Source organism: Eupeodes corollae, chromosome 2 (assembly GCF_945859685.1).
Source record: "Eupeodes corollae chromosome 2, idEupCoro1.1, whole genome shotgun sequence".
Lineage (NCBI taxonomy): Eukaryota > Metazoa > Arthropoda > Insecta > Diptera > Syrphidae > Eupeodes > Eupeodes corollae.
The window spans coordinates 139,774,053-139,801,643 of NC_079148.1; the positions used below are offsets into that span (position 1 = coordinate 139,774,053).

Genomic DNA, 27,591 nt, shown 5'->3' on the forward strand with positions numbered 1-27,591 from the left:
TTTAAGCAATATAAGGGTTTTCATAACCCCTTTAGAGCGCGCTCATTATTAAAAAAAAAACCGGACTGTTGCGCCAACCAATTTATTTTTTTTTTGACAGAAAATTATGATAATTTGTAAACACACCTAGAAATTTTATTTGTTTTGTTCCTGTTTTCTGTCCCCCTCTTGTGTCCCCATTAAGGTCACCTTAATCAACTACAATAAGTTGCCTCATATTTTTCTTAGAAAACCTATACTTCATCCCGAAATCCTCCTTAGTTAGGAGGACTTGATCTGGATCAAACTTGGTTTTTTAAAATTTTCTTCTTATATTGGTTGATTGCTGATTGTCCAATAATTGGAAATGGTTGAAACTTGACAAATTTAGCATTATTAACAATATATTAACAAAATTAAATTAGCAATCTTCCCTTATTTTTTTTTATTTCAAAGTAAATATGACACATTTTGATCTTATTTTTTCGTTAAACCACTTTCTTCGGTGGTTTAACTTAGTAAAAGTCACTTAGAAGACATTATGTTTTATTCATAACATTTTGAACTTATTCCTTTGTTATTCCACATTCATTAATTTGGCTGCTAAAATTAAGTCGTTACTACAACTACAACTACTTTGATAAGACTTTTTCTCATGAAGACTATTTTCTAAGTAATTTCAAAACAACAGTTAAGAGTAAAACAGAATTTTTTGCTGAAATAATACTTTTGGCATTTGGGCAGTTTTGCTTGTTAGCAGATTATCACAGTATTTTTCCGAAGAGGTGTTTTTCCAAACTAGCAAAACTTTTGCTGAAACTTTTACATCTTTCCTCTTCTTCTATAGTTGGAAAACAGTATTTATTCATCCAATTGTCAAAAAAGGCAAATCGCCTCATTCTCCTTTAAGTTATCGATCAATCCACTTATACCCTTTTTTCCAAGTTCATAGAAATGTTTCTTAATTACGAGCTTAAGAAATATCGAAGCTTCCAAATGACAGACAGTTCAGATTTAGTAAAAATAGGTCCACTGATGACCTCAGGGTTTATCTTACCGAACAGTAAAACAGAATTTGCTCATTGTTTTAGAGAGGGTAAAATAATTGCTCTTGATATATCAAAGGCATTTGATAAGTTCCGATGTTTTTTCTGTTATCAAAATTTCTAGATTTCTGCCTTGAAAAATCCTTTCCTTATTGGTTTCGGAATTTTCTTTCGAAATTCTCAAAACAAGTCTTTTTGGAGAAATCCAAGTCGGAAACGCACAGTACTCTTTATCATTTTTATAAATGGGTTTCTGTCATCAAATTCTTATCGAATTAATTGTTTCGCTGCCGACAATTTTCTTAGCTATTAATATTTGTTTTCAGACTCAATCCTTTCTCTACGAATTTAGAAAATATGACAGGTTAAAGTGACTGTCCGAAATATAGTAGTAGGCCTATTATGATACCTTGAGGCTTTCTTCTAAACTCAATTGAACCAGTAAGAGTCCCATACAAAACGTGAGAGGGTGATTATGTTAATATGATTGAGATTGTTATAGAAGAATTCTATTAGGTAATTCTTGAGTTCTTGAGCTAGAGCGGGTAATATACATTGTAAAGAGGAGGTGAAGAACTATTTCCCCATTTTCTTCATCCGTTTCTACAAAAGTCATTTAAAAATAAGAATAGTCACGTGGCGTGCTTTCCTTTTAGACAGAGTCCGATTATAACACAGCTTATCTTATATATATGCGATATGCTTGGACATATCGAATACCTTGATCGCCTCAAATCTAGTGTAGGCCAGATGTTTGATATGATTAACTTATAGAGTTCTGATGTAAACGGTATTGCAAAACAAAGAACAAGAAACCGTATGAAATTAAAGATGTTTCGGTTTTATGTGACTTGTGAGTGAAGCAATTCCTTGACAGTAATCAAAAAAGATTGTTTGAAATGATAAATAGAGCAGCAATAATATCATTAATTCTATAACTTCACCCAAACACTTTCATAATATTTCTTGGCTTATTTTTTTACAGCTGCGTTTTAGACTATGCTCTAGCGAAAAGCAAGTTATATTCCTTTCATCTATAAATCAATATACTCACGTTTCTAGGAATGCACATCTTATATCATTGAGCTTATCTATAGTCGTACTGTGAAGTGCAGAGATTCGATTATTAGCCAAACTACGCTAATGTGAAAATCCTTACCACAAAACCTGCCTTTCTCTATCATGGTTGTGTTCAAGAATACAAATCCAACATAGACCATATTTCCTTTTCGATTCCTCCCTTTTTTTAAATGCAAATACTGTGTCTTCAGCAAATTAAACGTTTACAATTTGATTGTGTGTTAATTAAAAACACACCTTTTGCGAACGGTCCATTTACACATTTTTTTGTTTAGAAACGAGAAGTTTTATTTAAAGTTTTTGATCCCTTAGGCCTTTGGTCTTAGCCAATTTAAATTTAAGAATAGCCCTTGCAAGTAATTTACTTCTCTTTTTTTTCAAAAGAATATTTATAGCATAACATTATGTAATCTCGCTTAATATTATTTATACTGTGTTAATTAGTACTTATGTAGTAAATATCAGGTTTAAGACGTGGTATTTCACAGTACCATTTTTTGTGCAATTCTTTTTGAAAGGGTTTATTTTTTCCAGTTGTTGATTAAAACAAAAATAGTTAACTTTGAAAATAAATCAATCAAAAATGATATTCTTGAATGTATTTGAAAGGATTTCTAAAAACTCAAAAACTTCATTTTGCATTTAAATTCAGTTTAACTTCAGTTAACTCAATTAAATTTAAAAAAACTGGGTTACTTTCATCAAAAACCACATTATTGAATCAACATTTCATTTAAGTTCTAATTATATTTAAAGCTTTTAGGAACAACTGTCAGAAATATAAATAGCCTCATAAGATAAAGCCAAAAAAAAACAACAACATAACATACTCACAAACACACATAATGTTTTCAAAAAAAATTGAAAAAACCATAAATTAAATCATAAAAATGAAATTTAAAATTTTTATACTGTATAAGTTATGATATAATTTCACGCTATCTTCATGAAAAACAGATTAATTGGGATCCATCCAGGACATTTAAGGTATAAGAGAGTAAAAAACAACAACAACAATATACAAAAAAAACAACGATTGACATATTTACCTACTATATATATATATATGTATGTTGTGTATTTATATTAAAAACATAAGTGGCTCAGTAGGCACAGTAGGTTATGGTACCATTTTATTTTTGTTTTTTTATTTGTATTTTTGTTTTAACAAACACGAATAAAGCTGCAGCAATTAAAAATTTAAAACCATATCACATATTTTTAAATGCTCTGAATACGCCACTCACCATCAGGTCAACCAAAAATAAAGTAAAATTCAGTACCAAAAAAAAAAAACATTAAACTGGAAAAAAGGATTTCGCAAACAAATCCTTATTTTATCCCCCATACATCATACTCATATGTATCTCATTCTATATCTACCTATTTATACTAACTTATATAGCCCAAAAGCTATTTTACTCAACTAGAGCTCTTCTCGTAAAATAACCCCACTATAGTGACTGACGCTTTATGGTTGCATACCATCAGGACAACAATAACAACAACAACAACAACAAAAAAAGGACTTGTTGAAAGACTTACCTGATGCAAAGTCCTCTCTCTGATGGACCTGCTTCCATTTTTATTTATTCTTTATGTCATGTGTAGTGTATGTGATATTATTCGACTGAATTTGTTTAATGCCACTTCTGTCCATTTTGCACAAATAGCTATATCCTTCCATATGTAAAAGTGCAGGAGTGACGACGACGTGCATCATCGTCCTTATTTGAATAAAAGAATTTTGGTAGACAGTTGGGTTGACAAGAAAAAACACAAAAAGAATTTTAAGTATTTAACTAAGCAAAGTTAATGGCAGACACATTTTAATTTAGTTTAAATTAGTGTCAGAATTTGTTTCCAAAAACACAAAGTTTTCAAAAAATACATTTACATTTTATAAACTGTGTATTTTTCGACCATAAATATTATTTCAATTCATATTTCTTATATTTCCACAGGATTTTGATAAGTATTGAAATTCAGTGCCCTCTGTTTTTCTTAATTACATATTTTTTGTAATGTAACACGTTTTTCTTTGTTTTTCAATATTATTCTATTTTGTTAGTTAATTTCAAAAAATGGGGATAACGCAGACCTCATGACTCCTTTTGACTTGGTCTCTCTTTTTTTCTAACATCGACTTTTAAATGTTGTTCCAAAGTGTTCCACCTTTTTACTGAACATTGCCCAACATTTTTGGACCTCCATAAAATAATCTAAAATCGATTTTTTTTAAAAACATTTAAAATATTTTTTTAATATTTTTTAAATTCTTTAAGGTTTTTTATTTTCTATTCTATCTTCAAAAAAAAGAATTAAGTCCTGACATTTGTACTGAAAACAATATTGGTTTCAAAATGCTGTTGAAAAATCCAAAATATTGGTCTATGAATTTTAATACGTACATTTTGGAAAAGTTAATTAAGAACATGTGCAGATAAAATACGAGCGATTGAGCGACCGAACGACGAGTAGCTGAGCTGTCAATCTGACCGATGGGTTGCCATTTACTAATCAACACATCGCTGAGCGATTAGTTGGAAAAATGCCATCGTCAAGTGCGGTTCGTCGTAGCTTATTAGTTGAAAGTCACTTTCATATTTTTAGATCTGTTATAAGATCGAGAATCCGTAAATTCGGCGTACAACCCAATAAATCTTGAAAGGGAAAATTACGCAGGATTTTATCATTTATATCTAAATCTTCGCAGATTTCCAGAACGATTTGGCAATATTGTCATGTGTCAGTACTATCTTTTGATTTGCTGTCGGAAAAGTTCGATTATATACACGTGTCTGCAGAAATGGCTAATGATTTAGCTCAAACAAATGCAAAGACCCGAGAAGGACAGTCCTGTTGTAGCTCCAGCAAATCGTGCAAAACTTCTCCTGAAACCAAAAAAAAACTAGTAACAAAAATAAATGTTCCTCAGAAATATAACCATTTTTTATAATGTCAAAAGTTTTTTAATTCTTCTTAAACCTAGAATTGGAACTACTTCCCTCTCGTCCGCAATCATTGGTATTAAAATATTTTCTGGGTGTCCGAAATAGCCATTTCTTTGAATAACGGGCTCAACAATCAATTTTAAATTTTCAGGCAGGTACCTTGTCAATATTATAGTTTTTTTTTGTAGATGTCGAGCTCCATAAATGCACTGAGGTTTTGTTTTTATCTCAAACCATAATGGCGCATAGACCTGTATTATAAAATTGACCAATTGTTGCAAATTTTCCGATGGTATCACAGTAGAAATATATGACCTTAACATTCGATTACCAGTTGTAAGCCACCTTGAGTGAACGACTTTACCGGGATTTCTATTTCTTAAACCGTCACTACAAATCCATGAACTGATAGCTTGACAAATTTCAAACAGGTATCGTTGGTCAGTGCTAAGATCATGAGTATTTGATAATGCTGGAAGGTTAAGTTTGATAGCTTAAAATGACACTACCGGCAAATTCTCAGAATCATTCAGTTTATTTCCCAAAATCCCTGTAAAGCTTCGTGGTCAAGTTTTTGTGCCATCAAAATGCTCAAATATGTGTCGAAGTATAAGTTCATTTGCATGCAACTGACATATGAACCATTGCAATGGTTTTCCGAGCTCTAGTTCCAAACGGCGAATAGCACCCCCTTTGGATCACGTGTTTATAACTGTGCCATCACTTCCAATAACCACAAGTTTGGATTTATCAATCCCCTTTTCATCAAAGAACTCTTTCAATTTTGAACTAATGGTTTCAGGTTTTCCGTTTTTAAGAGAGAAATGTCCAAAGTATTCCAATCCAGGTTCTTTAACTAAACTTAAATGCTCTGCAATAATAAGCTTCCTTCTTTTATCTATCATACTTAGAGTTTTATCTCTTCGTCCATCAAAATAAACGGTGATTTTTTAAGAGCTTGAGAACTTTTAAAAAATAAAAAACGCATAAAATTTGCAAAATCTCATCGGTTCTTTACTTGAAACGTTAGATTGGTCCATGACATTTACTTTTTGAAGATAATTTCATTTAAATGTTGACCGCGGCTGCGTCTTAGGTGGTCCATTCGGAAAGTCCAATTTTGGGTAACTTTTTCGAGCATTTCGGCCGGAATAGCCCGAATTTCTTCGGAAATGTTGTCTTCCAAAGCTGGAATAGTTGCTGGCTTATTTGTGTGTGGACTTTAGACTTGACGTAGCACCACAAAAAATAGTCTAAAGGCGTCAAATCGCATGATCTTGGTGGCCAACTTACCGGTCCATTCCTTGAGATGAATTGTTCTCCGAAGTTTTCCCTCAAAATGGCCATAGAATCGCGAGCTGTATGGCATGTAGCGCCATCTTGTTGAAACCACATGTCAACCAAGTTCAGTTCTTCCATTTTTGGCTACAAAAAGTTTGTTAGCATTGAACGATAGCGATCGCCATTCACCGTAACGTTGCGTCCAACAGCATCTTTGAAAAAATACGGTCCAATGATTCCACCAGCAGTATTTGAACGGCTTCTGGTTGCTCTTCACTCCAAATGCGGTAATTTTATTTGCGTAGCCATTCAACCAGAAATGAGCCTCATCGCTGAACAAAATTTGTCCATAAAAAAGCGAATTTTCTGCCAACTTTTCTAGGGCCCATTCACTGAAAATTCGACGTTGTGGCAGATCGTTCGGCTTCAGTTCTTGCACGAGCTGTATTTTATACGGTTTTACACCAAGATCTTTGCGTAAAATCTTCCATGTGGTCGAATAACACAAACACAATTGCTGCGAACGGTGACGAATCGACATTTCACGGTCTTCAGCAACACTCTCAGAAACAGACGCAATATTCTCTTCTGTACGCACTGTACGCATTCGTGTGGTTGGTTTAATGTCCAATAAAGTAAACTGAGTGCGAAACTTGGTCACAATCGCATTAATTGTTTGCTCACTTGGTCGATTATGTAGACCATAAATCGGACGTAAAGCGCTAAACACATTTCGAACCGAACACTGATTTTGGTAATAAAATTCAATGATTTGCTAGCGTTGCTCGTTAGTAAGTCTATTCATGATGAAATGTCAAAGCATACTGAGCATCTTTCTCTTTGACACCATGTCTGAAATCCCGCGTGATCTGTGAAATACTAATGCATGAAAATCCTAACCTTAAAAAAATCACCCTTTATATCCCAAACTGGAGATCTTGGAAAGACATCAACAATGAAAAAGTTGATAAGGTTGCTCTATCTACAACATCATTTCAACATCTTGCAAAGTCGCTGAATTAATTGCTGCAGCTGCCCTGTCTGAAATCCCAAATCTATCGAGAGTTTTCGCAACTGTAGTTAAGTTCTCAACTTTCTGTGTGGTTAGATGTTCTGCATCGATTGGAGTTACAGATATTTCAAAAGAAGATTCCGGTGATGATCCTGATGACAAAGTTGAATTTGTATCTTGAAATGCAGGTGAGGGTGGTATTTCATCGTTTTGAATTTTCGATATGAAAGCTCTACTAGTTGACGAAGTTTGTTTGTTTTATAATTGATGCATCATGTCTTCTTTTCCTTTAAAGGCATTCTGAAATCTGCTTTATTACTTTGACATCAACATTGCTTTTAACCATTTTTCGTTGATCTATTAAAAATTGTCTTTCTCTTACTGGCACTTTCAATTGCTTTTCACACTTGCATGAATTTAAATCCTTACATTTGCATATCGCGATATCAAAAAGACAACGAGATTTTTCTTTCTAAGTCTTTTCTGGATTTGTAGGGTTCCAATAAATTTTGGTATTTTTCATGATAACTTTTTATTTTACTCGAAACTGACCGCTGGTCTATTACAGCTGGTATGGACGCAAACTCCCACAGTTTAATTAGTTTTTCACTAATTACTTCACATGTATTGGAAACCGAGTTCTTGAATTCTTTTGGTTTTTCAGCAGGTTAAACTAAGAAGAACAACTCAACAATTTCTCCTCCTTATATTCCTACCCCTACACTACGGTACCGCTTGCAAATTTAGAAAAACATAACCGAACCAGTACACAAACACAGGCAGGTTATTTGAGAAAACAAAGACTGTGAATGTGTGCACAAACACAGTCAGATCGAGGGTCAACTGACCCCTTTGCTCCCCCCTCTCTTTCCTCTAGCAGACGCCTATGCGTTAGTCTGTTGATTTTTAAATACAGTTTTATATTTAACTTGTAAAATATAAGCAATTTTGTAAACGATGTTATATATTTTTTTTTCTCTAGATTTTCCATATTTCGAAAATATTTAAGGTCCTTGAGGCAGTATTTAGAACTGAAATTTTGTAAAAATATTTTGGATTTCTATTGAGAGGCCATCAAAAAAAAAAAATCATACTATTTCTTTATCAATCGATCCACCCTACTGTATACACCTGAAAATTTGAAAACAAAAAAAAGTTCTGTATAAATTAAAAAATATATTATTTTGAAAAATGTTATTTAATAATTCGTACTTCAATAATCAGACTCCCAAAAAACTCTTCGAATACTGCTTTCTTTAATCAAAAATAAAAAGGTTTTCCAAATCTAATCTTAAAAATAAATATTTAAATAATTTAATTTGATAAAAAAATTAAAAATATTCCGATTATTCATTCAAAAATATTGAAAAATTGAGTTTTTAAGCTGATATTCAGTTTAACATTGAAAATTTACAACGAGCTTATTTTTGATCCTTTAATTTGTTTTAGGGCCTTTTTAAGTTGTTTCAAAATTCGATCCTTATCATTGCTTTTCAGAAAAAAAAATCAGCAAAATCCCTTCGCACTTTTTTAAAATCGAGAAATATTTTTGAAAAAATGTTGGAACTTAAAACTTCCTTATTTTTTTAATTCTTCTTTTCCTTAAATTAAGTTTTAATTTCGTCATTTAAATAATTTTTGTATTTAGTGCACTTTTTAAATTATTTTAAACTTATTAAGGGAACTTTTCTGTTTGTGATAGTGTCTTAATATGGATTTGTTTGCCAGATCCTTCTTTCCAGAGTGTTTTTTTAAAACTTGAAACAATTTGGGCTTTCAAAACTTTAGTTTCAATCATTTTTTAACACCATACATTTTGTTTTTCTAATTTAAAATATGTATTTTTGGATGTCCTTATGGCAATGGTGTAAGTGTTTGTGGTCTAAGAGACACATCAACAATTATTTGAGAAAAAAACTGCCTTTTTTAATTATTTTAATAAATTCCTAAAAATCAAATTCTAATATATTTTTTTGTTTTCAACATTCATTTCACGTTCGCGTTGCCAAACATCAAACATGTTAATTCTTCGGAAAAATGGAAAAATCAACAAAAAAATCATCAAAAAAACAGGAATCACTGATGGTAAATTCTATGCCTGGACTAAGGACGAGTACACCTGGGCCGAAGGGTGATGCTGGTGAAAAAGGTGACATCGGCCAACAGGGAGAACGAGGCCAGCCAGGCCCAAAGGGCGAGCGTGGTACAGCGGGAGCATCCGGCGCAAAAGGTGACAGGGTAAGTGTGGTTGCCTTGACGAAATTGTTTTTTTTTTTTTTCTTTCTCATACTCTTTGCCCTACTTTAATTTGCGTAAAAAGGACAAAAACGGGTCAACTCAAAAAATACAAAAAGCAAAAAAAAATAAGAACCCAATTTGTCAGTCATAAAACAAGCAGCACAAAGCCATTTAAGGGTAAAGCAATATATACAGACAGAGTCTTTGATGATGATGATGATGGTAAAGCCAAGCCAACTCAACTCTTCTCAAGCCTCCTGGTCCTAGATGCTCTCCCGGTCGTGATGCTGTTCATTCGAATAGAAAAAAAGGTCAACGGGGTTCTCTTTGAGGGATATTTTATACATATATATGTAAAAGTATACGAATAAACGAGTAGTATCATCTCGTTATCTTTTCAATTTCACACTTAATTTATTGGTTGAGAACCTTTTGGTGTTCTCTCTCCTCCGCGCATCTCTGTTATGAGGTTCGATGGGCAGAAAAATCGAAAGGTATCATCTGATTCCATTTTCGTATATTATCCAACTCACCAGGACCACCTACCCCACCCACATCCGGGAACAAGGAGTTTGGGGATATTTTCGGCGATTAATATCGAATTGAGCGTCTCATGTGCTTGGAATATATTTTACCATTCCTAAGGGTTTTTTTTCGGAGGGGTGGAAAATGGATTTAATATTAGCTACGCTCATCTATAAGGATACAAGTCGGGTATAGATATCCTCATTTGTATATATTCAATGAATCACATATCACAGGGTCAAAATTCAATATAAATGAAATGGCTCAAATTATGTCCTCATCATGTTGATGGATAGCATTGAATAATATGAACTTTGTACCTTAATTTTTCAACATCGACAACAACAACAGCAAACAAAAAATATCATATAAGGGACATGTCAATTATAGATTGATAAATAGCGTTTTATTTGATAAAGATAAATTATATGAAGTAGAGAAAAGGCTTCTATTCAATATCTAAGATTTATTTTATTTTTATTTTACATAACATCGTCTAGGACGTATTAATTTTCTCAAGAGCATCGTTAAACATCTTTATGCAGCCTATGACCTTTAAGTAATAGACTATTTGAGACTCCTTAGGGCAAGTTATGGGACTGAATTTGAGATCGAGACAGGACCATATAGGGTTTCTATAAGTAGGCGTTAATAACTTCAACCCCAAAGTGATTTTTTCTAAGCCATGAGATTGAGCAAAAATTATTGGGTATGTTTTTATTTTTGAATATTGCATCACTCCTTTTTTGAATTTTGAAGACTTTTATCTTAACAATGGAAATATGATTTGAAATTAACCTTAATTCGCCTTTGGAAAATCTTACATCTTTGTGGATTTTCGGTTAGCTTTACCTTTTGTAAATTCTAAAATAAAATTCAATTTTCTACGCCTACCAGTAACCTAATAAGCTTATGTGTTAAGCCCTTTTGATTGGTCATCTGAGGTTAATGGTTCGGGAGTTGTTTCAAAAACTGATTTTTTCTTTAGAAAAACTTTTTCTCTATTTAAGACACAAAACAATGTACAAACACACATTTCGTAAAAATGTATCTCCTTTCACAACTTATTTAAATATCTTAGTGCTAAAATTATTTCATAAGTAATTAGGATTACTACTCTACTGTTTCTAAATGAATTATTTCTTTCAAGTCCTTTTAGTTAGGCAGCTTATGCTATTGAAATAATCTCACCGCAACACTTTATAATCCAGCTTAGTTTATCCATTAAGGACACTTTCATAATGTACAATGACATAAACACTCAACTCACAACCCTGCTGCTGGTATATTTTTTCGGTTAGTTGTGGTTGAGATTTTTTTTTAACATACATATCCACGTGATTCAAGGTCTATAATAATAAGCAATTTTGAAAACCTGCGTCAAGAATCATTACGTCATTTTCTTGTAGGGAAAAAAACTACTCCTTTTTCGTTTTTATTTTATTGACACCACGTGACATGGTTGTTATATCAAAAGTTATGTAAAGGGTTATAATAGCAGCAAAAAAAGTGATGTAAATTCTGTACCCCATCATATCAGAAGGTGAAATAAAAGTTAAGTACACTTTCTTGGATGGGTGACTTTGTGTTAACTTTTAGTACCATCACCGTTCTTTATAAGGGTATCCTTATTTCTGTAATACAGAAACAAAAACTAAAAACGAAAGTTGAAATAATACAAAATACGCAACATTAAATGTTTTCGTCTGAAGAACAAGCATTCTAGGTTTAGAAAATGAAATGGTTGTAAAAACACATTTGTCAAATTTGATGTTCATGTCAAAAGATTTTGATATTGTTTCCTTATATAAAGAATTAAAAAAATAAGAAAAAAAACTTCCGAGCATCTAGAATTGTACAAAGCTTTCTTAAATAAAAATAATAAAAGATAAGTAATAAATGAATTGAACCAATTCCAAGTTCCTAAGCACCATTTTCACAGAGCTAAAAAAGTTTATATTCATAAACCTCTCAAAAAATACATTCAGAATCTTAAATCCGCAAATGTAAATCTTTTACTGCAAATAAAAGAAAATTTTCAACAAAAACTAGTTTTGACCACTTTTAAGATTAAAATCTTCTATTGGAGAAATTTGGGTAGCCAAACGAAAATAAGCCCACCAACAGCGAAAGTTTACACAAAGTTTTGTATTTATAACAAGTAAATTGAATTGAATGGCTAACTTGCTAACGTACTTTTTATGACAAGAATAACTCTCGGAGGGTTTGTCAACTCCTCGCAAGAGGCAGTACATGAGAACAAAAAAAAAAGAGGATGGAATGCGACCCACACTGATAACTTCCCATCCCGTCTGTCGATTTGTCTTGCTTAAAAGTTTGTCTATATGTCCTGGTATCAATTTTTACCAAATTTGGGTACTATTTTTTGTAGATTTTATTTTTTTATGAAAAAACGGACTGTTGGATTTTTATATAAAAATTACTGAATATCGAAAATAATATTTTCTGTGAAATACAAAATTTTAAGACAATATTTTTAATTTTTGAAAAGCTATTTAAGTCGTAGGTAAGTTTTTACCAACTTTTATACATTTTTTGTTTAGGTTTTTATTTTTTGTAAAAAAAATATCAATTCAATTTTTCTCAAAATGTGTCCTAATGTTGAAAACAAAATTTCTTATAAGAAAAAATTAGCAAGAAGCTATTATCTCAAAGTTTTTAAAAGATATTTGAGTCGAAAATCATTTTTTAACAACTTTTGTTAATTTTTTTTCCGTTTTTATTTTTTTGTAAAAAAACTGTCAATGCGATTTTTTTCAAACTTTAACTGAATGTTGACATTAATATTTTTGGAAAGACAAAAGTAAATTAAAAGCAATATCTCAAAGTTTTGAAAAGATATTTGAGTCGAAAATCAATTTTTAATAACTTTTATATGTACATTTTTTTTAGGTTTTTTATTTTTGTAAGAAAACTGTCAATTCGATTTTCTCCACATTTTTCAAAATATTGAAAACAATATTTCTTATTATATATAATATATAAGGTTACCCAAAATTGTCATCTTTTTTTCAAACTGCTATGGTAAAAAAACCACCCACGCATTTTTCTTGAGAGCCCTTTCTGCATCTTTCTGCCTTATTATCTGTATAACAAAATTTATTTGAAGTCGATATCTCTTCTGGTTCTTGAGCTATGGACGACGAAAAACACGTCGCGAACAGACGTACGAACGTACGTACACACGCACGCACAGACATCTTTCTAAAAATCTTTTATTTCGAATCTAGGGTACTTTAAACGTCGAGAAATGTCAACATTTTCAATTTGACAAATCGGACCCATTAGAATAACTTCCTATGGGAAGTTAATAGTTGGAACAGGTAGGGATTGAACCCAAAACCACTAGAATGCCAGTCCAAAATACTAACTTTCAATAATAAATAAGTCTAAAAAATAATGAAATCTTAATGATAAAAAATTAGTTCTCTAAGTTCATGAAGTCCATAGCTCAAGAACCAGTAGAGATAACGATGAATAAATTTGGCTATTCAGATAATATTGCAGAAAGGTGCAGAAAGGGCTCTCGAGAAAATTGCGTGGGTTGTTTTTTTACCATAGCAGTTAAATAAAAGGTGAACATTTTAGTTAAACCTAAATATCTAAAGAACCAATGACGCTAGAGACTTGAACTAAATTTTATATAATAAATTTAAACGTGATACCAAACAAGTATATTGTTTGGAAAAATTCCATTTAACGGTTTTTTTTATAAATCTAAAAAATTTGTCACCTCCAAAATTTTACGAATAGATATGATTTCATTTCCAAAACAATTTTGTGCAATGAAGAATAATGATTTTGACATCTGATAAAATTTTGAAAAAAATCAAATTGACAGTTTTTTTTATAAAAAATAAAAATCAAAAAAAACATTACTTAAAATTGGTAAAAATTGAATATCGATTCAAATATATTTCCAAAAACTTGAAATTTTGGCTTTAAACTTATTTTATCTTATAAAAAATATTGTTTTTAACATTTTGAAAAATGTTGAGAAAAATCAAATTGACAGTTTTTTTTACAAAAAATAAAAACATAAGAAAAATTAATAAAAGTTAGTAAAAATTGATTTTCGACTCAAATATCTTTTCAGAACTTTGAGATATTGGCTTTAATTTAATTTTATCTTTCAAAAATTATTGTTGTCAACATTCAGTAACATTTTGAAAAAAATCGAATTGATAGTTTTTTTTCGAAAAAATTAAAAACCGGAAAAAAATTAACAAAATTTGGTAAAAACTGATTTTAGTTTCAAAAATTTAAGATAATTACTTCTTATTAATTTTCACTTATAAAAAATATTGTTTTCAACACTAGGACAAATTTTAAGAAAAATCGAATTGAAGGTTTTTACAAAAAATTAAAAACCTAAAAAAAATTACTAAAAATTGCTAAAATTTTATTTTTGACTCAAATATCAAATATTAATGTGAACTTTTAAGAAATACTGTATTCAATATTCGGACATTTTTTGAGAAAAATTGAATTGAAAGCTGGTAAAAATTGTTTTTTGACGTAATTATCTTTTCAAAACTTTGAGATATTGGCTTCGAACTAATTTTATTACAGAAGAAATATAGTTTTTGACATTCGATACACTTTGAAAAAATTTACTTGCGACTTAAACAGCTTTTTAAAAATTAAAAATAATGACTTCAAACATATTTGTTTTCACAGAAAATATTGTTTTCGGTATTCAGTAATTGTTTTATAAAAATCCAAAAGCCCGGTTTGTCATAAAAAATAAAATCTACCAAAAAATAAAAAATGCACTCAAATTTTATAAAAATTGTTTTCTTCTAAAAATCTATTTAACAAAACTAGATTTTCAAACTAAACTATTATGACAAAAATATTGTTTGTAATTTTGAAATTTCTAAGAACAATAATTCAACTCACAACTTTTGTAACCTAAAACAAAAACCTACATACATTTAAACAAGACAAATCGACAGACGGGATGGGAAGTTATCAGTGTGGGTCGCATCCCAGCCATTTTTCAAAGAAATAGTTTATTTTGAAAATCTAGCTTTGTTAAATAGAATTTTAGTTGAAAACAACTTTTTACCAATTTAAGTAGCATTTTTCAATTTTTTACAAATTGGATGAATGAAATTTATTTGAGAGATATCAAGAACCCAACATCAATTTTTACCATATTTGCGTACTATTTTTTAAAGATTTTATATTTTTTTATGAAAAAACGGACAGTTAATTTTTTTTTTAAAAAACTAGCTACTTAATATCAAAAACAATATTTTCTGTGAAATAAAAAAGTTTGCAGACAAAATTTTTGATATTTGAAAAGTTATTTGAGTCGAAAGTAAATTTTTACTAAGTTTTAGTATTGTTTTTTTGTTAGGTTTCTTATTTTTTGTAAAAACACTGTCAATTAGATTTTTCTCAAAATTCTATTGAATGATGACAACAATATATTTAAAAAGATCAAAGTAGTTTTAAGCCAATATAATATTACTAATGTTAAGAAAGTCAATTTTTACCAACTTTTATTAATATTTTTGTTTAGGTTTTTAATTTTTGTAAAAAAACTGTCAATCAATTCGATTTTTTCAAAAAATGTCGGAATGTCGAAAACAATTTTTCTTATAAGTAAAAATTAGCTGGAAACCATAGTCCCAAATTTTTCAAAATGTATTTGAGTCGAAAATCTCTTTTTACCAATTTTTATTTTAGGTTTTTATGTTTTGTAAAAAAAATTCTCAATTCGATTTTTCTCAAAATTTGTCCTGATGTTAAAAAAACAATTTTTTTATAAGATTGAATTAGTTGGAAGCCATAATTTCAAAGTTTTAAAAATATATTTGAGTCAAAAATCAATTCTTGCCAACTTTTATTAATAGTTTTTGTTTAGGTTTTTATTTTTTGTAAGAAAACTGTTGATTCGATTTTTCTCAAAATTTTACCACATGCTGAAATTCGTTGCACAAAATTGTTTTTGAGATAAAATAATTTTTTATTGGTTAAATTTTCGATGCGACAATTTTTTTCCGATTTTTCTATTTATAAAAAAAAAACGGTAGTTGGATGTTTTTCCATAAATATACTTATGTCAATTTAAGGTTCTATAACAATTGTGTTGAAATACCTGACGACATATTAAGTAAAAATGTTATGCACCAAATACTCAAATTTGTCAAAGAGATGTACTTAAGGAAAATATTATAATATTAGAACCTCATATATTTCGAGAACTGGACACAAAAGATCTCTAGGTCACAATGCATTAACCCAATTTTAAATTCCCTGGTACTTCGTTTTCTCTAAGTACAAGAACAATTAATTTATAATAAAATTTTAAAATTCTAGTGAATTGAACTCATGTGCTTTAATTTTTTTTAAGTTTACTAATTCAATTACTTTTCCCATAAATACCTCAATTTTCCAAGTACTTTTAATTCTATTTGAACGTTTTCTATTTCAAATACTTAATAAATTTTTACTTTTATCTTGATAAGTCTCTCAAAAAGAAACAAATTGAAAAAAATCAAATTACTTAAAATTACTTATGAAATTAACTGTACAAAATTAAAGTACTCGAAAATAAAAAAAGGTGTTGAACTTTAGCAAGAAAGAAGAATACGAGTGGAAGCCTAATAATATTTCGCATAAAGTGGTTAAAAATTATTGAATTTGTCTCATCATTTAATATTCAATTTTTACTGAAGTTAAACCGTTGTACCAATACTTCATTATTTTGCAAAAATGACTTTGTACTTAAATTTTTAACTATTTCGGAAGCATCTGTTTCTTTTCTTAACCCTCAAAAAGTAATTATGAAGACATATTGACAGCATATTTACAAGTTTTTACAAATTTAGATCTACTACTTAAAAATCTAATCCAATGTGCAAAACTTTTTTAAGATTTTTTAAAACTTGTAAAGAGTTTATTCGATCCTAAAAGTCAAAAAAATAATTTGTTTCCAGAAGTACTACAAATAAATCTACATAAAGTTGAAAATTTGAGAATTAAACTTAAATCAGTTACTGCTTTCAAAATTTTGGCTCTGTACCATTTTTGCTGCAAACGTCTCAGTTTGACATTTGTCAGGATCCATGGCGGGATAAATAGTTTTTCTTATTTTTGAATCATATTATAATATCATTTGGTATTAAATGACAAAAATTTTTTTATATACGTACAAAATTTAGCCCAATTTCGAACTTCTCAAGTAAAGTGAATAAAATTGCTTCAAAAAATATTAGTTCTTTTAACAAGTTTAAAACGCACTATAAAATAAAATCATACGAACTTTCGAGCAAAATGTATTTTCCAGCCAACTTGTAATGTACAGTAATAAGGTAAACGTGGTTTTGAGTAGAAATAAATTATGAAAAATTACCAATACTTAAACTAAAAAACAAAGTACTTAGGCAATAATTTTTGGCCCTAAACAAAGTTTCAAAAAGAAATTGTATTTGAATTGAATTCCATTGAAAAGAAAAGGATTAAGAAGCCTCAATTCAAGCCATTCCTCTGAACTACTGCATCAGTACTCAAAAATCAGTTATTTCGCTGTTCAAGAATCATTTCTCATAAAATCCTTCGAAGTAAATTGTGAGTCTTGTTGTTGTACTTTCAATATAAGACTTCTAAAACTCATAATAACAAAAGCGTATATGATTAGGAATTCCATCACTAACTTGAAGACACTAAGAAGAACTATTTTATCTCCTATATTTGCATCCTTGAATGTCTCATCAACCACATCCTTGATAGCAGAATTTTGAAAGAAATTAAATTAGTCATTTAACTATCCTTTGGGTTACCAAATAGGGAAGATGTTGCTAGAAATGCATGTATCTCGCTGATACCAAATCTCTTCATTCAACACACTTGCTCCTGAACCTATTAAAGCAGAAAATATACATGTTCTTTGAGTGTTGTACACCTTCCTATCGTACACAACGTAATACAATTATGAGACTTTATAATATCCTTTCATGAACTAATTTGGTTAAATCTACATATGCATAAAGTGCAAGGATAATTTGTTTTTCAACTCTTGCTATTTGATTGACATTCTAGAAAGGAGAGGATTGTGTGTTGTTGCAAAAGGAGGGAGTGAAAGTAGATATGTAGTCAAACGATGCAGAATTGAGCGTCTTTGAGGTGCCAGGCACTGTGGTAAGGTTTTCTTTCAGTAACTTGTAACTTGCAAGAAGCCCGAGTCGTCATTATACTTTCGTTGGCGTATACAGTTCTTCGAATGCCTCAAACTTCGGTGAGCCACTACATTCTACAGTTTCTTGTCTGTCGAGCGGTTTTGTTTCGTTAGTTTTTGGTTAGAAGGGTGACATGCTAACGACAACGACAACAAGGACAACAACGACACCGACAACAGCGACGCACGGCAGCGGCAGCGGTGGCGGTGAAGGCGACAACTATACAAGTGTACGACGACGTGTAGAAATTATGGGCTCTTTCAGGAGCTCTTTGGCAACCTATAAACTTTACATACGTACCGTACACCGAACAGAACAAGGACTAAGGATATATTCATTCCACTTTAATAATTCATACGTGTTGTGAGCACCGATGTATAATACTCTTCCTAACTGGGGGATTGCCATTGCATCAGTTCTTGTTCTTGTGAACAAACCGAAGCGAAGGAGCAAAGCGAAGAAACAAATGTCGTAGTCGTAGAGTTGTTGGTTGGTTGGTGTCCTTTAGTCCTAGTCAAAGCCATAGTTGTACCTAGTTTTGTTTGTTGCTGCAAGAAGGACGATTGTATACTAAAATTTATGGTTACTATGAGGAGTGAAATACAATGCTGTATCTGTAATTGTTTGCCTCCCTCTGACGATCAGATGGGTTGGTGGTAAAAACAAAACTCTTCACTTTCAACTCAAGAAGAAGTCTTTCCTTCTTCCTGAATATATTCCCCACCAATCCATATGCCTCTGAAACTTTCATAGACGAATAGGGGTGCCGATGACGGTCGGTGAGCTGTGCATATGTCTTTGGGGTGTGGAATTTAATTCGTTTCAAGGAGTTTATGCGACGGAAGACGGAACCGAATTTGAATTCAATTTGAATTTCATGTTCGTTTCTTGTTGATGGATATAAGCTTATAGGATTGCTGCAGGGTCGTTGTTTATATGTTTTGGGGACTAGGAACCTTAGGAATGCAATTAAAGTGAAGAGGGCAAAGTAATGTGAAGTCAGGTGAAAACCGAAACATAACATAAAATAAAACTTTTGTTTCGTTCTAGGGTCATCCGGGGCCACATGGCCCAGGAGGCATCAAAGGTGAGCCAGGTCAACCTGGTTTGCCTGGACTTTCCGGACCACCAGGTGCAACTGGACTTAAGGGAGACAGAGGTATGCCGGGAGATATTGGACCTGTGGGGCCTGCGGGTCCTCCAGGCACAGTCATTTACACAGACACACAGATGAACACCACACAGTGCACATGTCCGGCGGGTCCTCCGGGCTCCATGGGGCCGAGAGGCTCTACGGGTTCACAGGGTGCGACGGGAGAACCAGGGCCGGCTGGACCGGCCGGTCTCACAGGTCTGCCAGGTATAAAAGGAGAAAAAGGAGAACGGGGACTGAAAGGCAGTGCTGGGTCGAAGGGCGACCGAGGACCAGAAGGACCACCCGGACAAGCGTTCTTCGGAGGCGAGGGCATGATGTTGAATGGCACCAAAGGTGAAAAGGGTGAGAAAGGCATGCGTGGCAGACATGGCAAACAGGGACCTAGTGGCCCAATAGGGCCACCTGGCGTTCCTGGCCTTCCCGGAGAAATGGGACATCCTGTAAGTGTATACTTGAACTCTTAACCAAATTCATTTTTGTTCATTATATTTTTCGCTTAAGGGACGCACTGGGCTCAAGGGTGAATCAGGCCAAAAGGGACAAAAAGGTGATTTCGGTGGCAAAGAAGGGGTAAGCTATGCAATTATTTTTTAAGATTTATATTTTTGTTTTATGTGTACAGCATACAAACCTACAGAGAAAGTTTTATTTATATATTCATTATCCCTTAACGTCATCTAACACCTTGAATAAATACTCTCACAAGTAGGTGGTAGAACAACAAAACAATAAGAAAAGGGTGAAGAGCAAGACAAAAAAAAACTCAAGACTCAGAAAACCACTAGTCACAGAATGAAAACCATTTTCGTTTATAATTTTAGCACAGCAGCTCAAGGTTGCGTTTGGAAGAAGAAAAACAGAAAAAAAAAAATAGAGCTGAGAAGGAGCAGTAGTAGAACTAAGACTGTTTGTTGTCGTATAAGAGTGCGGTAAAGGACACAAAAGAAAAATCTTCCCTCTTGATGATGCTTGCTGGAAATTACAACATGGATTTTTTCCCATCTTTCTTTTTCTTTACTTTTTTGTTTTTATTTTGTTTTCTTGAGATGAGATGTTGTTTGCCTTGGGCAGGATAACAGAGAAAAAAATATCCTTCATCTCAAACTTCTCCAGTTCTCCAGCAGCGCCTTGCCACACAAGAACCCACATTATTTAGTGTTATAATATATCTGTTTAGTTATTTTTGTATACCTATTTATATATGCGTGTTCTGTTTATGCCCATGTCCTGCCTAAGCCCATGTATCCTTACCCATGCCTGTTTCTCGTGTATTAAATTAATGCAAACATACGTTAGAGGACATTACTAATTACAACAACGACAACAACAAAAAATATCATTATGATATTTTTATAACATATAAAGAAGGTGGTTTTTGGTAGGTATATTTTTGTAAATATGGGTATGTAGAACACGTGTCATGAAAAAAGCATTTTATCTTAAGGACACTGGTTATATATTTCTCCTTAAGTATTTTACCACCTACAGTAGTTTTTCGCTACTTGGTTGAAGTTCACTTTCGCAAATGATATCAAAGGTGTTGCATAAGGGTAATGAGAAGTTAATTCTAGAAGACTATTAGAACTTAGATGATGACCTTGTAACATAGAAAAAGATGTTTATGAACTTGAACTGTGATTGTGGGAGACACTTACTTTATTTTATCAAGTCCTTGGGGGAACGTCAAAGATGATAATTTGACTGTCAAGTAAGTGACACAAGATTCATCCATCGAAAAGTAGTTATATGAAAAAGACTTAGAGGTTTTTTTTTCAAGTCGATTTAAGCGTTCAATGTTTTTTCTATGTTTTTATTTAAATATGAAATTAGCAAAACACGTCTCCAAAAAAATAAGTTAATAATATGTTAATGTTGAATAGTTTATGTTTTCATAGTTTTTTGTTCATTAGTTCATATTTTTATTTGTTTTCTATGTTTTTGTTATAACCTTAAAAAGGGTAAGCCTCAAAATAAAGAAAATCTTTTAATTTTTTCTATGTTTTTTTCTTTAGGTTTTTAACTTTCTATTTTAAAACCTTTTAGAAAAGTTGTTTCATAAAATAATTCATTTCGGTCTTATTCATTTTTATTTTTGCTATGTTTTCTATGTTTTTGCAATTTTTTGACCTTTTATCCAACTTAGAAAAACATCTCTGTATTTATTTTCTTAAGGTAAATAGTTTCCTTATTTTCTATGTTTTTTCTTTAAATCCCTTTACTTGACTCCGATCAATGAAACTTATCAAAACAGGGTTAAAACTATTTATGCTGTATGTTTTCCGTCTGTGCAACTTGCCATTAGTCAGTAAAAATATTACGACTTAAAATTTTAACTGAAGCGATTTCTATGTTATTTTAGTTTTACAATTTTTCTTACTTCTTAAAAAAACTCTCAATAAAAATGCTTAATTACCTTGATGAAAGCTTTTCTGTAAAATTTTTTATTGTGTAAAAATTAATCTGTCATTTTCAAAGTTCTATGTTTTCTATGTTTTTTAAAACTTATATGAAAAGAGTCTTTAGAAATGGTATTTAGACTTATGACATTCAGTTATTTATTCACTAATAGTTTGTCATTGATTTGCAGTAAATAGCTGTTTTAATAGAGATTTGATCGTTAAGATTTTCTATGTTATTTCTATTGGCTAAACTAACTTAAAGAAATCAACTTTCTCAATATTTGTATGTTGAATATATTTATACATAAATAATAAACCAAAGTACCTGCTGATAAAAATGCTGTGAGTTGTAATATTTCTTGAAAATTTCACTTAAGTGCCGAAATGTTTTCTATGTTTTTTGTATCTGTTTACTAAATTACATAATTGACATGAAAAAACTTAAGAAACAGTCAATTTGCTAACATTAAATAAACTCAGCCAGTCCTCATTTCGTCATAATGTATTTTCTATGTTTCTACGTTTTCATTTTAATTTGAAACAAGACGAGAAAAAGTCTAAAAAAAACATAGAAAGCATGAAAAAAGGAATTTAATTAGTTAGAAAAAGAATTATTTCACATATTTATTTAAACTTTGGTTCACAAATAGTCAAGATAGTCCCTATGTTCAATTTTCATGAAACCTGACAAAACTAGACATGGGTATAAGGAACTTACCAATGGTTTTGAAATTTAATAAGCCTTTTCCTTTATCAATACCATATAGGAAATTCACACTCAAAAGATATACACAATTACTCCTTAGAGCATCATTTATCTTTAATTGTGTTCAAATCCAGACACTTTTTTTCGAAGAAGACACACAGGCAGCAAAAATTTGTCCTAGATATTGTTCACTTTCTAAAGAACCAACAAAGAAAAAGGATATAGACAATCTTTAGCTAACATTCTCGCACTTATCAATGTCAGCACTGATATAGCCCCAAGCGTCCAATAAGACCTTCTCATGAACAACAATTAAGAGTACAATTTTTTTTTCTCAAATACCTTTAACGCCTATTGTCGTCCTTAAACCATGTTATCGTAGAATCCTCTGATGAAAAAAGGATGTCTGCATGTCTACATCTAGACACACACTGCAAGGGATCTTTTTATGTTTGTACAACCTGTGAGTATAGTTGTAGGAAACTGTGTATGTTTATCTTTGTTTTTTCTAACGTTTCGTAGAGACTCCTACAAAGGCTCAGAAGTGGGAGCACACACATCATATTATCGATTTGTTTCTGGTCTTCCTTTTAAACAACAAACTTGATTCAATTCTACGACGACGCGACGCGTCGGATGTCCGACTCAACTTCAACTACTGAACTCCGTTTCATTTCCTTTCAGTACTTTGATGGCCAATTGAAACTTTTTCCAGCTATAAAACTAATTGATGACAATAATTGTCTCACTCTCGAAAATCCTAGGCAAGGAATTTTTGTCGCATTCATTTTGTGTTGTTTACAAAATTTTATCAAAAAAAAAAGACAGAAAACAAAAATTGCGAGAAAAGTACAAAAGCAATCAACTGAACTTCTCAGTACAATTGGATTTTCATTGTTTCCAATCCAACAGATTTCATTCAATCTTTTTTTTATTTGTGTGTTTTGAGAAGGTTAAGCCTTGTGTTTTCTATATTTCTGTGACTTTGTGCTATGAATGGCTTATTTGCCAATTTTCAAATACAAAATGTGACGACGATGAGAAAGAAATTCAAAAATAAAATAACCTCTCGTGCGAGAGGAACGACAAACGACGACGAGCGACGTTTTCTTTGAAAATAAACTTCAAATATTCAAAGATACTTTATGTGATGAAAATCCAACAACAACAAAAATGATGAAATGCAAAATTCTTCAATTCCCTACCGCATTGCAGTTCTTCGAAGTGAGTGAGGCGTTTGAATGCGTTATGTATAGCTAAGAAAAAAATAAGAAAAGAATCACGTTTTTGGAGCACCAACGCCACACTGCTGCCGTGCCGTCATTTTTTCATTCGTCGTCGTTCGTCTTCTTTCAGGCATCAGGACGTTCGGGTCCTTAAGACGAGTAGTTTAGCTTTGTTGACAGTAGACGACGATTTGGTATGGGGCAAGACACGACTGCGGCACTACTATGAGAAAGGCTGTTGCAATCTTTTAAATCTAAAAAAAGTCGTCTACCTGCCTAAAAGGGGTTTGTAGAAAAAATAAGCTTCAAGGAAAAAGCAAGACACATTCTCAACTATAAAGCATAGGAACATCCTTTTTTGATAGTTTTCTATTTAATCTTCTTAATCGAAAAATACTGATCCAAATAATATTGTTTAGACAAAATTAGTAAAAGGCTAGGATACCAGTTATCGAAACTGGTCGAAATAGATTTAAGTTTCTATAGTTCGTAGTGGGCTTGTGAGCTTGACGACTCAGAAAATTAATAACTATAACTTAAATAAAACCGAATTATTACATAGCAGTGTTCCATCTACAACGACGAAATTTAAATGGTTCACTTGGGCGTATACGTAATATTTGTAAAAAATTATATATATTTAAATTTTAAGAACTGCTACAAAACATATGAGTTCAGTATGTATTGAAAAATGTGGAAAAATTAACATCGTTATACTATTCCCTCTAAAACAACAAAATGTCAGTGGTACACTTGGGCGTATACGTAATTTTTTTTTCTTTTACCTCTAATATTTTTGTTACAACTTCTAAGTTGCAAGTTAATGGACACTTTAAGCTTTTTTTCACAACATAGTATGTATTGAAGCTTGCTGATAGTACAGCCTTATTTTTTTCTCTTATAAACCCAATAATTCAGTTGTGTGAAAACTAAAGTAGAAAACACACAAAAACCTATCTGAAGCCCACCGGCATCTGAAGTTTCTTGCAAATGTTTGTCTCCTTTTTTTTCTCTCCGAATCCTGGATTCGAATCACTTCAGTTGGGAATTAATAAGATTGATGAAGTGCTATGATTTTTCATCTGGGGAATTAAACTTGCTGTGTTTCTTTTTTCTTTTATTTTCTTTTTGGTTGGAATTTCTTCTTCCTTTTTTTTCCTCTTCTTATACTTGGTGCGCATACAATCCGCCTATAATATAAATTGATAGGTTGCATGAAAAGTAGAACGTCTAACGTCTAGGAATACGACTACGACAACGACAACAATAATATAAATTGCCGCAAGGAATTGAATACAAAAAAAGGACGTTTATATATTCCTGTTCTAGATACATTGTACCCAGTTTACTTATGTTTGCTGAATGTCTATAGCATGACATGCCTTGAAAAATAGTTCAATAAATGTTCGTATACAGGGTAGCCGTATTTATTCTATGCGTTCATGTGCTTGTCTAGTCAAAAGAGCTTGAGAAACATAAGTGTTAAATAAGATCAAGGGGATAAGAACCCACTATTTTACTAGCCTTATTTTAATTTAACCTTGCAAAAATAAATAAGTCAACGAAACACATTTGTGAACACCCTGTTGAACAGAAGGAGAATTAACATCCTCTTGGTTTATAACACCTTTCGAAGAAACTATACATAAATTGATCGAATTAATATTTCAAATGCTTCAGGGTGCTTTGTGGACGAAATAAATATTATAGCGTGTCAAATCATTTCAGGCTGAAGTCCTAATTGAAATATTGGATGTGTAAATAAAGAATCTACCTGCATATATACATAATATTTGAATTGATGTAACTACATGACGGACGTAAATATTCATGTGAAGACAAAATTATTGAATATTTTTGATATTCTGTACACATGGCAAAAATATTATTAAAATTTCTTTTTTTAAAGGACATTGAAAAGGATGTAGTCATTTTTGTTTTTGTATATTCCATTAGATGAAAGGAGATAAAGGAGATCGAGGTGATGATGGAAGAACGGGCTCCCCTGGTCCACCGGGATTGCCATCAGCAACACCACCAATACCTGGACCACCAGGTCCACCGGGGCCACCTGGACCACCTGGTATGCCTGGCATTTCGATAGTTGGGCCAAAAGGTGATCCAGGTATGGAATATCGAAGTTTTGGTCGAGTAGGTAAGAAAAATCAATCACTTTTTACTCTCTTCAAAAAAATTTATGTACATTGTATGATGTGTTGTGTGTAAATTAGTATGTAACTTCACTAAAAAATGTAAATTACAACTTCAAAATTATGACCATTTCCTTATCCAAAATCCTTAAAAAAAAAACATTTTTCGCATCTACGATATACGAATACATTCATGTAAAAAAGTAATATTTTTTTCTTTTTGTGTTAATTTATCTTCTTTCACATTTTATTGCGGTGCAAACGTTTAAACAAAACAAAATAATTAAAAAAATATATATACACTCATACGTATTCGTACCAATAAAAATTTAAAATAAAACCACTTAAGATGGACGATCGCCGTTAGATGAAATCAAAGCGATTCGAGAACTTCAAAACCTTAAGGATTATCCTGAAAGTACTGCCGGTAATTTAAAATATTGTGTACTTTTTGTGATTATTTTTTGTTACACAAAGTTTACAAATTAAAACGAAAAAAATTAAAAGCTTTCAAGATAAATAAAAAAAAAAACCTAAAAAACAAAAAATTCTGAACACAGCAGTTCTTAAAACATAAAAAAAACATAAATAAATGACACGAATATTTAAAAATAATAATAATTTGCTTAACAATAACAAAAAAAAATTAAAAGTTTCAAATAATTGAAATTCCTGCTGTTGCTGTTTGTATTATTCACTTTTGTTTCACGTTCGCATTTGATTATTATTTGCATTTTGTGTATGAATGTTTTTATTTCTTTGGTTTTGTTTACTTTAGAAAAAGAATTTAAACATTTTATTCAATATAAATAGAGTGTTTTTCACTTCACGTTTTTGACAGAAAAATAACAAAAGAAAATATTTTAGAGCAAAAGTACTCATACCAAAAGCATGTTATTCGCTTAAATGGGAAAAACAAATGAATATTCTTGTTCCACGGAAGACAATCCTTAAAGATTAGCTATTTTTCTTCATAATAACTTAAACGTCAAATAGTATCGTCAGAATGACGGTATTTTATTTCTTATATGAAAAATTCACAATGGTGCACCTGGGCGTATACACACTTTTTCAATTTCATGAATTTTTAACGATTCTTTGTAATTTTGATAATTTTCTTTGGCAGACGTTAGAAGTAAAATTTAATACAGTTCTGGGCTAACAAAATTCTTTGGAAGGTTAAATTAAAGACCGAATTTTATAAATTTGTATGACAAAATTAAAAGTAAAAATATAAGTTTCTTCAAAATGTATATAAAATGTCATAAAATGCACAGACATAAGCAATCTCTTGAATTAAAACTTGTAAGTTTCTTTATGAAATTGATGTCGAAAAACAAAAGAAAACAAAAACAAATGTTCATTATTCTTGTCTCATAAAAAAAGAAAAATCATATAATATATTTCTTGGCCATAAAATTCAATACAAGCATAATTTATTTAAATACTGAGTTTATTGAATTTTCATCGAAAAACTTAAAATAAAATTCAAAATTTCTCAAAATGCGAGCGGCCAGAAATGTATATTTTTATTAATTTTTGAATGCTGCTCCAGGAATAGATGTTCATTTATGAAAATCCTGAGGGTGGTCAATCTTCAGCTATTGTTCTAGTTGCGTTTAATAGAAA

General features: G+C 31.3%; 1 protein-coding gene across 4 annotated transcripts in view; it reads left to right on the top strand.

Moving 5' to 3' along the window:
• LOC129948585 (collagen alpha-2(IX) chain) overlaps nucleotides 1-27,591 on the top strand; it is a 405,200-nt gene that overhangs the window by 236,647 nt on the left and 140,962 nt on the right. For 3 of the 4 annotated variants that reach the window (XM_056059695.1, XM_056059694.1, XM_056059696.1), the window contains exons 6-10: nucleotides 9,426-9,590; nucleotides 19,376-19,921; nucleotides 19,983-20,051; nucleotides 25,769-25,967; nucleotides 26,312-26,389. In XM_056059695.1, the coding sequence (XP_055915670.1) occupies nucleotides 9,426-9,590; nucleotides 19,376-19,921; nucleotides 19,983-20,051; nucleotides 25,769-25,967; nucleotides 26,312-26,389 (1,057 nt within the window). The remainder of the gene's footprint in view (nucleotides 1-9,425; nucleotides 9,591-19,375; nucleotides 19,922-19,982; nucleotides 20,052-25,768; nucleotides 25,968-26,311; nucleotides 26,390-27,591) is intronic. The other variant, XM_056059697.1, reaches the window with a different exon arrangement.